General features: G+C 47.7%; 2 protein-coding genes across 2 annotated transcripts; both read right to left on the bottom strand.

Moving 5' to 3' along the window:
- Positions 1–562: 562 nt before the first annotated feature.
- On the bottom strand, positions 563–2,686 carry LOC119321011 (protein indeterminate-domain 14-like). The gene is made up of 4 exons (XM_037594876.1): positions 2,476–2,686; positions 1,810–1,983; positions 1,248–1,689; positions 563–1,184 (listed from the first exon to the last, which is right to left on the bottom strand). Exons 1-4 carry the CDS (start codon positions 2,684–2,686, stop codon positions 563–565), a joined length of 1,449 nt encoding a protein of 482 aa, XP_037450773.1.
- Positions 2,687–10,227: 7,541 nt separating this feature from the next.
- Positions 10,228–13,643, bottom strand: LOC119321009. The gene is made up of 3 exons (XM_037594874.1): positions 13,550–13,643; positions 10,624–13,381; positions 10,228–10,528 (listed from the first exon to the last, which is right to left on the bottom strand). The coding sequence occupies exons 1-2, from the start codon at positions 13,641–13,643 to the stop codon at positions 12,204–12,206; spliced, it is 1,272 nt and encodes a 423-aa protein (XP_037450771.1). The 3' UTR covers positions 10,228–10,528; positions 10,624–12,203.
- Between the last annotated feature and the right edge of the window lie 870 nt (positions 13,644–14,513).

Below are 14,513 nucleotides of genomic sequence, written 5' to 3'. Positions count from 1 at the left end.
TTAAGCTCGCGAGCTACGAGCTTTTGGTCTAGCCCTACCCAAGGCGTGTAGGCAAACGTGTTTCATGTCTCTTTGTTTGCATCGTGCACCTGCACGTGGCGGCCAGCATGGTCTCCGCTCGCTTCCCTCGCCGCTTCCGGTGCACTAGTTCCGCTACTTTGCTAGAGTTTGCTATGGGTTAATGCATGTCTCTCGTATGAACAGCTGAGCACCATTAGTACTATGAAATTGGGTGTTCTCTACTCCTCGTCCTAGCGGGTTTATCTAATTAAAACCAACCTCCAGTATGCGTGCTAAGCCGGTTTCTGGGCATGTTTTGGTACACCTGACCGTCAATTTGCAGGTAGCAACATGTACTCTCCCCAGCTCCGGCTAAGATAGATGAGAGTGAGATTGTTTGAAGAAAATCCAATAGGAAAGGACATCCGTCACAAACTAGCTGCTCGATCAGAAGACTACCATATTGCTTAGCTTTCATGCAGGTCGATCAGAAGACTAAACACTAACACGCATCAACTGCACCACACCTCACCGCGCGGTAAAAACAGGAAGGCAACTATAATTAAGAGGCGGTCCAAGATGGCAAGCTACGCATCGCCCATTGCAGGCTGGTGACGCCGCCGCGGTATGCCATCGAGGATGAGGGGGTCGGTGACGATGGAGAGCACGTGGCTGCAGCTCCGCCTTCACCGGCCGCAGCTCCTCCTGCTCCTCCCTGGAGGCGGACTGCACGCCGCCACCGGGCTCGACCACGTGGCGCCTGGAATGACGACGGCCTGAACTCCTCTCCCCGACGGTTGTCGCTGCTGCATAGGCCTATGGAAAGCTGCAGCTGGACGACGTCCTCGTCTCCCCGCGAAATGGGCGCCGGCGGTGAGCGCGGCGCTGCGTGGCACGATGGCGGCATGAGCTGCAGCTCGAGGTCGCGCCCGCTGCGACTGGTGTCTGGCGGCGGCAAGAACCCGTCGAACGTGGGGACGGTCGGGCTCCGCGTTGCCGCGTTGCCGGGCCAAATCACCGCGCCGATGAGGATGCCACTGGATGGGCTGGCGAAGCTGGACAGGGACGGTGTTGTCGCCGGCTGCTGCGGCTCGGACAACGCGCCGCACACCCGCGCCGACGGCACGTCCGCCTGTGGGGGAACGGCGCGGCACGTTTGCTGGTGATATGCGAACGTGTCCACCCTGCACCGCATTCAGAGTTTTAGACGCGGCCGGGCACCAATGATCACAGCGTGAACTACGTACCGGAAGAAGACGCGGCCCCAGTGGCAGGGGTAGCGGAGCAAGCGGGCGCGGGTGCGGCTACCGCCGCAGGTCTTGAGGTGGGCCTTGTAGTCGCCGTGGACGGCGAAGGCTCTGGAGCAGCGGGAGCAGGGCCACTGGCGGTTGGCGCCGTGCTCGCGGCGGAAGTGGCGCTTGATGGCGGTGGCGCCGCTGAGGGCATGGGAGGGGTGGTGGCGCGGGCAGCTGGGCTCCGGGCACACGAACACCCGCTTCCGGCCCGGCGGCGCCGCCTTGCCGGCCTCCCGCTTCTGCAGCGGCTCCCACGGCACGCCGTGCCGCCGCCGGTGCATCTGTAGGTTCGGCCCCCGCCGGAAGCCCCTGTTGCAGATCTCGCACACGTACGTCTTCGGCTCCAGCAGAGTCCGCGGGGACAGCGACACCACCTCCGCCTCCGCGTCCGGGTCTGCGCGCCGCGACGTCCATGGATGTGAGTTGCTCTTCCACATACACACCGCAGGCTAATAAATCTTGGCACCGATCTACGTAGTAGCTATGAATGTATGTATCGGCGTCGATTGATTACCTTGTGTCCCGGCTGGCCGGCGCTTTATCTTGGTCGCGGAGGAGGTGGTGGCGATCTGCGGCCACCCAGACGGCGGCTCCGCCGTCCCCTCGACCTCGTTCGTAGCCAGCACGGCCGTCGGCGCGCAAGAGATTGACATGTGTTTCGTCGCCGTGGCGATCGTGCTCTTGTCGACTATTGGCAGGGAGAAAGGCAGCCAAGAGAAATGGAAAGGCAGAGTCTTGGAGAGAAGACGGACAAAAAAGGAGGCACTGAGCTTTCCACAGTCTTAAGAGCATCTCCAACAGCCGCGCTAAAAAACACTTTACAGCGAGCCAATTGCCTGGTTTGGCGCGGCGGGGAGCGCTGGCTCCAGCAGCGGCAGTAAAATGCAGCACGCGTGGCTCCAGCAGTGCGCGCGAGCAGCCGGCGCATTTGCCATATGTTGCATTTTGGACACAAAATGAATTTCAAACATCTCAAAACAAAGATACGGCATAATTTAAATCACACAAACAAGTTGATGACATAACAGTTCATGCTCACGAGTTCAAATTCATTCCCACAACATCATCCAACCAAGTTCATGACACAAAAGTTCCCACCAATGAAAGACACATCAACAATCAAGCCTCGTCCCCATCTTCATCCTCATCTTCCTTCGATTTATCCGACTCCTCCGAAGACAATTCTTCCTCTTCATTTTCATTGCCGCGCGCCGCATCATTGGTGTTGGCAAGATCTTCAACGGCATGAAGAGGCCGCCCGCGATGCCGGTGCTTGAAGGAGCTCCGGCGGAGGCGAAGCCAAAGCTCCCCGCGCTAGGGTTTGCGGCGGCGGCAGCGGAGGGGTCGCGGGTGTAGGAAGGGGTGAGGCGGGTGCCGGCGCGGGCGTCCATCGGGTCAATTCGCCGGCGGCGGCATGGGCGGGTGAAGGTGGCGCGGCGGAGAGAGTGCGGCGCGAGCGCTCGAGTGTGCGGTGCGCGGAAGCGAGCGCACCGAATACACAGCGCGAGATGGTGATTCGAACCGTGCGCCCAAATTTATATGCCGCGCGCGCTTATTGTCGTTCGCTAGAGCCCCTCTACCGATTGTGCGTGCGTTAAAACACCAAATTTACGATGCGGCGCTTATTTAACGCGGTTGTTGAAGATGCTCTAAGGTTTTCGCAGCTGCATGTGCGCTGCGCGACGGTACAGTCACGCTCATGCTCACGCTGTAGGCCAGTCCTACAAATTAAGGACTAATTTTTGTTTCTAGGGGTAGCTTGGAACTGTTGCACAGATGAACAAGAGTAAGAGTCCCGTTTTAAAGTAAAAAATACTAGGGTTCAAAGATTTTGCTAACTGCATGGCCAATTCATATTCTTTGGTTATGCCCAGAAAGTATCTTTTTAGCTGTGAGAATGCAGTCTTTTTGTAACTAGATGAACAAATGACTACAGTATGCTAAATATTTTTTAAGATTTTTTATACTGTACAAGACATGTGTATGTGAAATGAAGTTTTCTCACCCGGGCTATGCTTGAATGCAATGACCTGCACGGGTTACTGTCGCATGGGGTGAAATAAATGCAGGAGACGGATGGGGAGGGAGAGACCTGGCGGCTGGCGGTCTTGAGAGTCGCATTGAACGACACAATCTATGAGCGCCACACCTCGTCTCGCTGCAAGAGTGAACTTTTGCAACGGCAGGCAACTCGCCGTTCATTTAAGGTTTGGATGCTTCGCATGCAGCTTTAAAATTTGGGTTAATCATTTGCTCACACTTCATTTATGCCGGGTTGCCAGGATGAATGTTCAGGTGGTGACAATTAATGAAGATGGATACACGATGGGGTAGGGGCGTAGGGCACCAAATTGGGCAAAAATTAAGAAACCTTCATTGCTAGTGTAGGATGAAGTACTACTACCTCCGTCATGGTTTTGTATTTAGTGCTAAATTTTGATCATAGATTTAACAAAAAAAATGCATGTCATAAACAATTATGTTGTTGGATTCGTATTTGAACATAGTTTTTAGGCGACTGTTAGGCGCCGGCGCACCGGCCGAAATTTCGGCCGGTCTGCCCCCAGCCGCTCGATTCAGACACATGCGACCGTTCGATTGGATTCCCTCGCGTTCGTCTTCTTCGTTCCGCCTCGCCTTGTACGACGCCGCGCTCGCCAGCCACCCCATGCCGCCTTGCTCGTCCTCAGCCCCGTCCTCACCAGCCACCCGGCGTTGTCACCGCTGGCCGCCATCACAGCCACATCTCCTCCTCACCTGCCATGGTCACCATAGGCACCGAGTTCCCAGCTCGCCTTGCTGCAATCTCCATTAGCCGGTTGAAGCTTTCCCAGTCGCCGGTTGAAGCTTTCTAGGCCGCGGTTGCAGCTTTTTTGTGTTCGGTGCCCCGACCACCAGCTTCTTCGTATTTTCGGTTGAAGCTTTCCCGTCGCCGGTTGTAGCTTTATAGGCCGCCGGTTGCAGCTTATGTTGCGGAAGTCCCCCGACGACCAGCTTCTTCGTTGTTCTTTGAAACTTTTTATGTTGCCGGTTGAAGCTACCTAGGCCGCAGGTTGTAGCATTTTTCACTGCCGGTTGCAGCTTCTCTCTCTCTCTCGCTGGGCAGAGCCTAGCTGGTTCCAGCAAAACTAACAACCGGTTGTAACATTTTCCACCGTTGGTTCCAGCTCCGCCACATGCTGGTTGTAGCTTTTCTTGCATACAGAGCGCAGCTTCCCTCGCAGGACAACTCCGGCGAGCGCCCTCTCCCTATGGTTCCAACATGATCACTCGCCGGTTCCGTGTGATTCAGACCGTCGGTTGCAGCAAAACCCGTCTCCGGTGATGCATGGGTGCCGCCGGGGTACGCAGCAAACATGGTTCCACTGTGGCAGCTGGAGCTTGTAGCACGGCCATGGCGTCGCCATGACGAGGAGGATGACGACGGTCGAAGGCGCACAACCATGGCTTCCATGGCAGCGGGGTTGGGCGCCATGGCCGCCCGGAACAAGTGGGGATGCAAAAAATGAAGAGAGGGACGGATGTGAGAGGGGCTAGCCGGCCACGGTGGAGGGCGAGGTTGGGCGCCATGGCCGCCCGGAACAAGTGGGGATGCAAAAAATGAAGAGAGGGACGGATGTGAGAGGGGCTAGCCGGCCACGGTGGAGGGCGAGGTTGGGCACCGAGCAGGCCGTGAAGCTGCTGTAGCTAGCGCATGTGGCGAAGAAGGGGAAAAGGAGAGGCAGCAAATTGAGGAAGAAGACACCCGCGAAGGGATAAGGTGGGCCTGCAGCGAGAACGAGCGGTGTGACCGGCCGAACGCTCAGCCGGTCAACCGTATGTAAACGTTTCCCTAGTTTTTAATGACATAGTTTTGGTTACATGCATTAACATTTTATTAGTGAAATTTAAGGTCAAATTTTGACATAAAATATGAAGGGACCAGTAAACTAAGACGGAGGTAGTACTAGTAGCATACAAGTTGGTGGAAGGCGGGAGCAGTATCCATATATACTATCACATGTAATAACAGGACGGTTTTAGACATAAGACAAGTGTACATGTGTACATCCGTCTTAACACTAGCTAGTACCACTAGTTTATTTTGTGACCTTGAACGACATCTATAAAATGATCGCATACTCTATTAAATGGTTATAGTACTCAGAAAATGAACAACTCCGTGGTCGTGCCTTGTACTCCCACAAGAACAGCCATCGTGTAAACTGCGAGAGAAAGTAGACCATGCATGCACGCAGATACTAGTACTCTGCAAGTCCGTGCAAAAAGACAAATATGCGATGCTGGCCGGTGCACAGTAGATGTAGCTGCAAGGCTGGTGCAGACCTGTGAAAACCTCTTTGCGACCCCTGAGCAGGCTGCATGTCAACTTTTCAGAGGTTTTCTATTTTCCCATAAGAGGCAACCGGTTGACGAACGCTCATCCCTTGTTTGCCTCCTTTGATGCATGGCTACAGACGGACCAGGTCAAGCAGATTCTACAAGATACGTGATCTCGATGACACGAAACCGCAAAGAGCCTGTGGACAAAGCGACAACATGCATGCGGCCGGGCTGCTGCACAGGAGCTGCCGTCTGTTGGTTCAGGCTGTGGCAACCTCTCGGGGTTTGTCTTTCACGGAAGAGGCAACTGTTTGACGAGCGTCTTTGTGTTCCCTCCGTTGATGGCTACCACGAAAACGGAGCTGGCACCGCAAAATGGGGAAGGACCCGAGGCTTTTCTGCTTCCAACTCACGGACCTGGCTTGGGCTAAACAGCTCGGCAAGACGAGACCATTTTCTGTCACGAAAAACACAAACACAAGAAGACACACTCTATTGCACGAAGAACAGATCACATATTTACGGAAAGCTAGAGAGAGAGAGAGAGAGAGAGATGCAAAGTTTAGTTTTTTTTTGAACAAGCAAAGGCACCAAAAGGTGCCACATATTTCATACAGCTCAAAGAGATTGAACAAAGTGTATTACATAGACCTGCGAAAGATGGAAAGAAGCAGAAATTATGAGTAGGAGCTGAAGAAAGGATCCTAGTAGGGCAAAGTGGCCAGAAGCACTATGCCGTGAGCAACATGATCAGAACTAGAGGAGAAAACATCTGAGAAAAAGAAAACAAAGTAGACTCTGATCTCCTCCGAACAAGCAGCCCACAGAATGAATCGTTGGGCAAGAAAACTGCCAACAACATTATGTGCCCGAGACGCTTGACCTGCCTTAGAAGCAATGCACTGTGTGCAGTTAAATATCTGCAAGTTGAAAGTTTGAAAGAAGGGCCACCACTGGACATGGAGAATTTGAGTGAGCATGATCAAAACAAGCAACTTGCGTCTCTCGGACAGATTGGAAAACCTGCTGAGCCAGATTATGAGCGACACCATTGATTTCCCTGGAAACATGAAACACTTGAGCAGCTAAATTAGACGTAACTTTGAGAAAAGTAGCCAACTGTTTTCTAATGTTCCAATGAGCAGGAGAATCTGAAATATTTCTTGAGGTAGCAGCAGAAGCAAGAGAAAGACAGTCCGTCAGAAATGTGGGATTAGTAATATTAAGCTGAGCGGCAAGGTGAGCTGCACAAGAAAGGGCAACTGCCTCAGCTTGAAGGGGAGTTGACGTTGAAGAGGCCGAAGCTTGAACCTGAATACTAATCTCACCTTGATCCGAAGGCATGGAAATATAAACACCTATACCTGTGCCCACATGTCCTCGAGCGAGTCCTGGGATTTTGGACGATCTAAATGTTGCATCAGAGAAAATTTTAGTCCCAAAAATTAACAAATCCGATTTAAGCATTTTGCCCTGCTTAGGTAAAATATTAGTAGAATGATGATTAGTAGACAGAGGCTGCTCAGAAGAAGGATTGTGAAGATTATGCAAATGCCCAAAGTCCAAAGTTGTAGCAGCAATATTAACCTGATGAGGAAGATGATTTTTCCTATCAAAAAGAAAATCATTTCGAGCTTTCCACAGGCACCATAAAAAATTAAGAACATTCTGAATAGAGGCATGAGGGTGACTCATATTAATAAGAAAGATGAGAATGGAATGCATAGAAGAGTGCCCTTGAGTAAGAACATCCGCTCGAATAAACCAAGGCGAAGAAAACCATGCTGCTCTCGCGAAGCCGCAGAGAAAAAAGAGGTGAAATTCATCCTCCTGCTGTCCGCATCTACAACAAGATGAAGAGATGTGAACAGAGAAGCGGCCAGCTCTCATGCCCGTAGGCAAAGCCCTCCGAAGAAGTCTCCAAGCAAAAGTTTGAACACGAGGGAGCAAACTTTTTTGCTTCTTTCAAATCCAAAGGAATATCCATAGGGGCATTTCTAGGATTATTATGAAGCTCCTGGAGGCAAAGCTTGTAAGCAGATTTAGAAGAGCAAATACCATTTGGGGTGAGATCCCAACACAGCAAATCCGGACCATCATCATCAATAATTTCAGTGTTAACAATTTGCGACGCAAGAGGCTGCTGGAAAAGAGAAAATATGAGATCATGATTCCAACTTTTTTGACCAGGCATCCAAAGCTCCCTAACAAGAGAGGGGTAAATAAAACCAGCTTGTTGGGGAATAAGAGAATCATAAATAGTATGCCACAAATTACACCAAGGCATGCTCCACAAAGAAAGATTACCACTCGTGAGTTGATAAAAAGCATGACATGTCAGCTTAGGCAACATTTTCAAAATAGAGGCCCAAAAAGCAGATTTAGGAGGGGTTTTAGTGGCTCTCCAAATTGAAGTGTCAGGGAAGTATTTAGCCTTAAGCACAAGGTATAGATGAGAAGAAGGGGCTTTAGCTAACCTCCAAGCAGCTGAGAGAATGAGGCTTTCATTAACAGCTTTAAGATTCCTAATACCCAAGCCACCTTCTGTTTTAGAATTACAAATATCTTTCCAGGCCCTAAGGCAAAGACTCTTTTTAGAGTCAGTCTCTCGAACACCTGTCCACCAGAAGTTTCTTATAACAGCCGTGAGTTTAGCAATGAATTTCTTAGAAAACAAGATATTTGCCATGTAATAAACGGGAATAGCCGAGAAAGCTGAGTGAATTAGTTCAAGTCTAGCAGCATGAGAGAGCATGTTTGCTTTGTAAGAAGGCAGCTTATTTAAAAATTTATCAAGGACAAAATTGTAAGCAGCCAATCTATTATTAGCAGGGAGAATGAGAGGATGACCAAGATGAGTGAAATTAGCATCAAGATTAGAAACAGGGAAAATATGCTTAATATCTTGAATAGTAGCCTGAGAAACGTGCGAGCTAAACAAGATTGCAGATTTGCTCCAGTTGTGAGTTTGGCCAGAGAGATCACAAAATTGCCGAATAAGATTCGCCATAGTTTGAGCTTCATGATGGGTGGCCTGACCACAAACCAAAAGGTCATCTGCAAATAGAAGTGAATGAACCAAAGGGCAACTTGGACCAAGAGAAATACCCTGCAAATGGTTAGCCTGAAGCGCCTCATTAAGAGCAATCGAAAGTTCATTAATGGCAATAACAAACAAGTAAGGGGACATGGGACAGCCTTGTCGAATCCCTCGAAAACTTTTAAATTTACGAGAAGGCTGCCCATTAATAAGAACAGAAAAAGTGGGAGAAGAGATGCATGCATGCACTAAGTTAATGAAATGAGCATGCAGCCATTTACGAGTAAGCGCAAGAACAATGAAGTCCCACTCAAGTCTATCAAAAGCTTTAGCAAGATCAATTTTTAACATGAAGGCATCATGTTCCAAGATTTGAGAGAGAAAGAGTGAGCTATCTCTTGAGCAATTATAATATTATCACTAATTCTTCTACCCTCAATGAAAGCCTGTTGGGCAGGATCTATATAATCAGGAAGGTGAGGTTTAATCCTGTTAGCAAGAGATTTAGCAATGATCTTATAAACAACATTACAAAGACTAATAGGCCTGTAATTCATAGGCACTTGAGGAACAAGTTTTTTAGGAATGAGAGCAATGTTGGTGTTATTAATATGAGGAGGAAGAACTCCAGAAAGATAAAAACTAACAACAAGCTGAGTTACCTCGTCTCCAATCCAGTCCCAAGTAGCTAAATAGAACTCAACATTAAAACCATCCGGACCTGGAGAAGCATTAGGTTTCATATCCTTTAGAATCTGCAAAATCTCATGATTGTCAGGCAGAGCATTGGTGGGATCCAAAGAGCCATTGGGCCATTGTGTTGAAAGGTAAGGATTACCCACATTATCATTCGGGGAAGAGAAAATGTAGCGAAAGTATTTAACAAAGGTATTCGTGATAGCAGCGGGATTGAAATGAATCATATTATTCTCATCCTTAACAGAGCAAATGGTATTTCTCTTCCTACGCTTAACAACAGCTTGGTGAAAAAAAAATAGTATTACGGTCACCAGCAACAGCCCATTTGTTCTTACTACGTTGCTTATAGAACTGATTAAGTTTAGAAAGAGTGAACTCATACCTATTAGTGAGAGAAGTTTCCAAATTATGGTCCTGTTGTTGTAAAGGAAGTTGCTGCAGTTGATTGATACGAGCTTCCAAGTCCAAAAGATCATTCTGAAAAGGCTTCTTCTTCTTGCACCACATTTTCAAAGACCCTGCCAAAGAAGAGGATTTTGCTGCAAAAGAATGTGAGGGACTAGAATTCCAGGCAGATTTAGCAAAGGCATGAAAATCTTTCTCCATCAACCACCAATTTTCAAATTTGAAAGTTTGCCGAGGCTTGACAAAATTACCTTCAGTAGACACCAAAATGGGGGCATGATCACTCAAAATAATAGGCAGATTAAGAACCTTGGTATTAGGGTAATGCATGCACCACTCCGAATTAACTAAACAACGGTCAAGGCGTCTATAAATAGGTTTAGAAGTGTGTTGTCTACCGCGCCAAGTATAGGCTGGACCACAATAACCAATATCAAACAAACCACAATTTTTGACAAGGGAACGGAAAGCATGCATACGATAGTAATTCACATAGCCATTACAACCATCAATATCATACAGGATGTCATTCAAGTCCCCCAAACACATCATGGGGATACCCAGATTATCATACACAAAAGTAGAAACTTGATCCCAGATGGCACTAGTTTGCCTATGGTACGGGTCACCATATATACAAATCAAACAAAATTTGACCCCCGAAGCTACATGAACTACTTTAGCTAATATGTAGTGGAAAGCAGCACTATGAACAGAGACTTTAAGATCATCGGTCCACATCAGCCAAAGCCCTCCCGAAGCACCTCTAGAAGGAACAACAAAACCATTAGCAACATTAAACCTATTAACCAAATCAACAGAACAAACTTTGGAGGATTTGATTTCAGAAACAAACGTTACCTGAGATTTCGCGGACCGCATCAAATTAGCCAATTAAAGCATACGGTCATTGCCGAGGCCCCGGCCCATACCTCGGCAATTCCAAGCAATGGCTCTCATGGCGCCCGAGGCGCGTTAGGGCCATGCGCCGCTGCCCAAGAAGAGGAGTGAGCCATGTCTGCAATCTGTTGACCACGAAAGTCCACTTCATCCGCGGTTTGACTGCCCTTGAGATCCACTGTGCCGCCATGACGAGAGGAACTAAGGTTATCCTGAGCTTCCATCATGGTTTGAGCTCCGGCTCCAGACAAGTCACCCCTGTTGTTAAAATGATCCACTTGAGGAGGAGAGAAAGCCCCTTGACGGGAATTGTCTGAATCTGCAGAAATAGATCCTGTAGGAGTCCGAATTGGCCATGGGTCATAGCAAGCAGCTGCCTCATTGCTCCGTTGTTCAACCATTCCGCTCCGACTAATAGAGGTCCCGAGATTCATGCTTGTCATAACCTTACTGCTGCTTCCACACATAGCAGCGCTGTAACCCATTTGAGAGGTGCCATCAGAACGGTGCCAAGTGGAATGACTAATACGATGGCGAGAAATCCCACTGAAATGGGGACGCATACCCGTACGCTTCCCAGATGGAGGAACGTCCCACTTGCTAAGTCCAAAACGACAGCTGGCTCCCTTATCTGATGTATGTTTGGGTGTAGCAAGGGCAACCGTGGCAGCTCCCAAAGTACCAGCTTGAGCTGCTGGGCCGTGGACAAGAACATCGGCAGGCGGAGCTCCGAGAATGCCCAATCCAGTATGAGTCTGCCTCTTGGGACGAGACACGACTCCGATCGGACCCGCATCAGCCGCGAAACCCTTCTGCGCTTCAGCACCTTCTCCATCACCAGGCACCCCGAGCCGCTTTGGCGGTGGGAGAGCCAAACCAGAGAGCGATTCTGACGGCCTTTTGGGACTGAATCTAGGAGAGGCCAGCGAAAGGCGGTGGGAATCTGATGGAGGAGACTTATGGGGAGAAAGAGGAATAAAAGACTCTTTCTCACTACGAATTTTGTCCTCCATAGCAGCTGAAATTGTAGTAGCAGTAGAAGTCTGAATGATGTGAGCAGTAGAGTGTGTGGGTAGACTGGGCAAATGTGGGAGAGAAATAGGATTTGTAGGTGCATTCTGGCGGAAGGCATCTGGAATTGAAGACGAGGGGATTATAGAAGGGGACTGAGCAAAAGAAGTAGACTGTCCCTTATGCATCTGACTAGGTTGAATATTCTGCTGATGCAAATCTGGGCCATAACATTGCTTAAGAATGTTTACTTGAACATGAGGTGTGTATGGAAGATCTAAAAGAGACTGAGTTAATGGGCCAGACTGATTTGCATCTCCCAGCTGAGTCGGGACAGACAAAGAAGCAGACTGCTGGGCTGAGGATGTGAGCAGTTGAACTGTATTGCCTCTCGCGCTGTTGCACTGCTTAGTTTGCACATCCTCATTAACTGCAGTAGGTGGAGGCAAACTAACTTCGGCTGACACCATTGCCTCACCGCTTGGACCATGGTCTGCAGACTGAGCAACCATGGAAGGAACAACATTCTTCTAAAATTTCTTCTGTTGCAAATGCATCTCTGAATATTTTGATGTATCACCTTGCTGAAGTTGCTGCCTCTGCTTATTAATTTCCTTCGGTGATAATTCTTTATTAACTACTTGTGAAACACCTCCCTCATCAGAGACCTTAGATTTCCCCTTAGAACTTTGCATGAATTGTTTCTGTAATCGAACTAGCTGCGGATTCAGAAAAGATGAGAAAGAATCCATATCCTCCTGTATTTCAGAGTTCAAGTGTTTCGGAATGAGATCGACATTAACCATCCATTGACCAAACCTAACTGAAGGAATTTGATCAAGAGAAATCTGGAGCCTTTGCCTTGAAATGAGGAGATTGTTCCTAGTAGGACAATACTGAACACTATGAAACATGAGCCCACAGAAAGTGCAAATTCGACCAATCCTTTCATAAAACAAGTATATCCAAGCAGCAAGATCTTTGGCAAAAGAGACCCAAATCCTATCTCTTACTGAGATATTTACCTTAGCCTTGATTGTACCCCACATGTAATCTGGTTTTGCATGAATCATAGCCTGACTGAATGGATGAAATTCTGATAATTGACCAACACTTTGCAAAATCTTAGTTAACAACTCTTGGGATCTGAATCTTGGAGGAACACCATACACACGGACAGTGACAAAGATTACATCAAACTTGTAGTCCTGAATATTTCTAGTCTGATCCTCTGGATCCATCCACTCAAGTAAGAAATTATCCAAACCCATACTCCAGGGCTGACGAGTAATCACAAACATGGCTGCCTCCAAAGAGCGGAAATGCGCAACAAAGATGTACCTTGAAAGCTGCGAAATCCCATGATAATTTTCTCTCCAGGCCCGAGACATGGACTGCTGCACCACTTGTAGAGAGAGAACTCTCGGAGATCCTCCAGTAACCGCAAGCTTCATAAGTATATTGTACCTGCTATATTGTCCCTGCTCTTCCTTATTTTGGTCTGCCTGAATATGAAGAACTTCTGGATCTTGGATTGATAAGCTTTGCATATTGATTTCAATCCCGGGATCCGGTTGAAGAGATCCTGGAGGAATCGTGAGCACTCTGTTGTCTTGCTCCTTCACCAGATCTTGCCCCTCCATCAGCCTCTTCTTCAAGAACAGATCCTCAAGAACAGCAGAAGCAGCAAAGCAACCAAGGAAACAGACTGCGAAGAACGGAAAGGAGAAGAAGGAGGAGAGAAATCAAATAGATTGAGGAGAAGAGGTAGGCGGAGAAAGGGAGGAGGAGAGAAAAAGATAGGATAAGAGTTGGGAGCTAAAGCGGCAAGACGCCAGTCCAGAAAAGTCGTAATGGGCATGGGCATGGATATTACCTGAGCAGCAAGAGCCCTCAACAAGAGCTACTGCTACTTCAACAAGAGCGAAGAGACTGCGCTTCAAGGATCCTGTGCAGCAGCCCGGCCGCATGCATGTTGTCGCTTTGTCCAGAGGCTCTTGCCCATTAAGAGACACTAAATTATGAAACGATGATCCAAAATTCCAAAACTATATAATTTAGTGGCAAAAGCCCTGTTTGGATCATAGTTTCATAATTTAGTGGTCGGTCGTTTTCTTTTTGGTTGGGAATTGCCCATTAAGAGACACCTGTAAACAAAACACATACTTCCTCCGTTCGAAAATACTTGTCCTAGTAAACTAAAATAAGTCTAGATACAACCATTTCTATGACAAGTATTTCCGAACAGAGGGAGTATCTTAGAAATGGGTTGATTAGAAAGTTCCTCCATAGCGTGTGTTCATTCCATGAATGAGTCAAATATATGTAAATCTCTAAGTTCTATATTAAAAAGTTTTCTCACAAAAACAAAACATATTGTACCACTTCAAATTAAAATGGTACTGTACTTGCTTGTCCTCTTTAACCAATCCATTCTCCCATATAAACATGAAGAAAGTAGTAGCGCATTATGATCACACGGCTTCTTGTCCTTTTAGAAAGATAGTCGATACTTCCTCCGCAACAAACTCAACATAGTACGATGAAGAAAATAGTACTGAATTCCTAAACCAAAGTGTCGAATTCTCGGACAAATTACTTGGCATTTAGACGCTTAGTTTCTCAATCGATACTTCAAATCGTACAACAATTCCGCAATGCAAGATAATCAAAGAGGATAATAGACATTGAGAGTGAAAATCATAGTATTGAAAATAATTTCCTATAAATACATGAAGGTCGTGGATAAAATTGACAAACAATGAAACTTCTGTGCATTCAGAATAACCAAGCATCGCTAGCTGCTGGTGATTTCAGAAATGATATGCATCACACCCCCT

The sequence above is a fragment of the Triticum dicoccoides genome, chromosome 6B (assembly GCF_002162155.2).
Source record: "Triticum dicoccoides isolate Atlit2015 ecotype Zavitan chromosome 6B, WEW_v2.0, whole genome shotgun sequence".
Classification (NCBI taxonomy): Eukaryota; Viridiplantae; Streptophyta; class Magnoliopsida; order Poales; family Poaceae; genus Triticum; species Triticum dicoccoides.
This window is presented reverse-complemented; position numbering and strand designations above follow the sequence as displayed.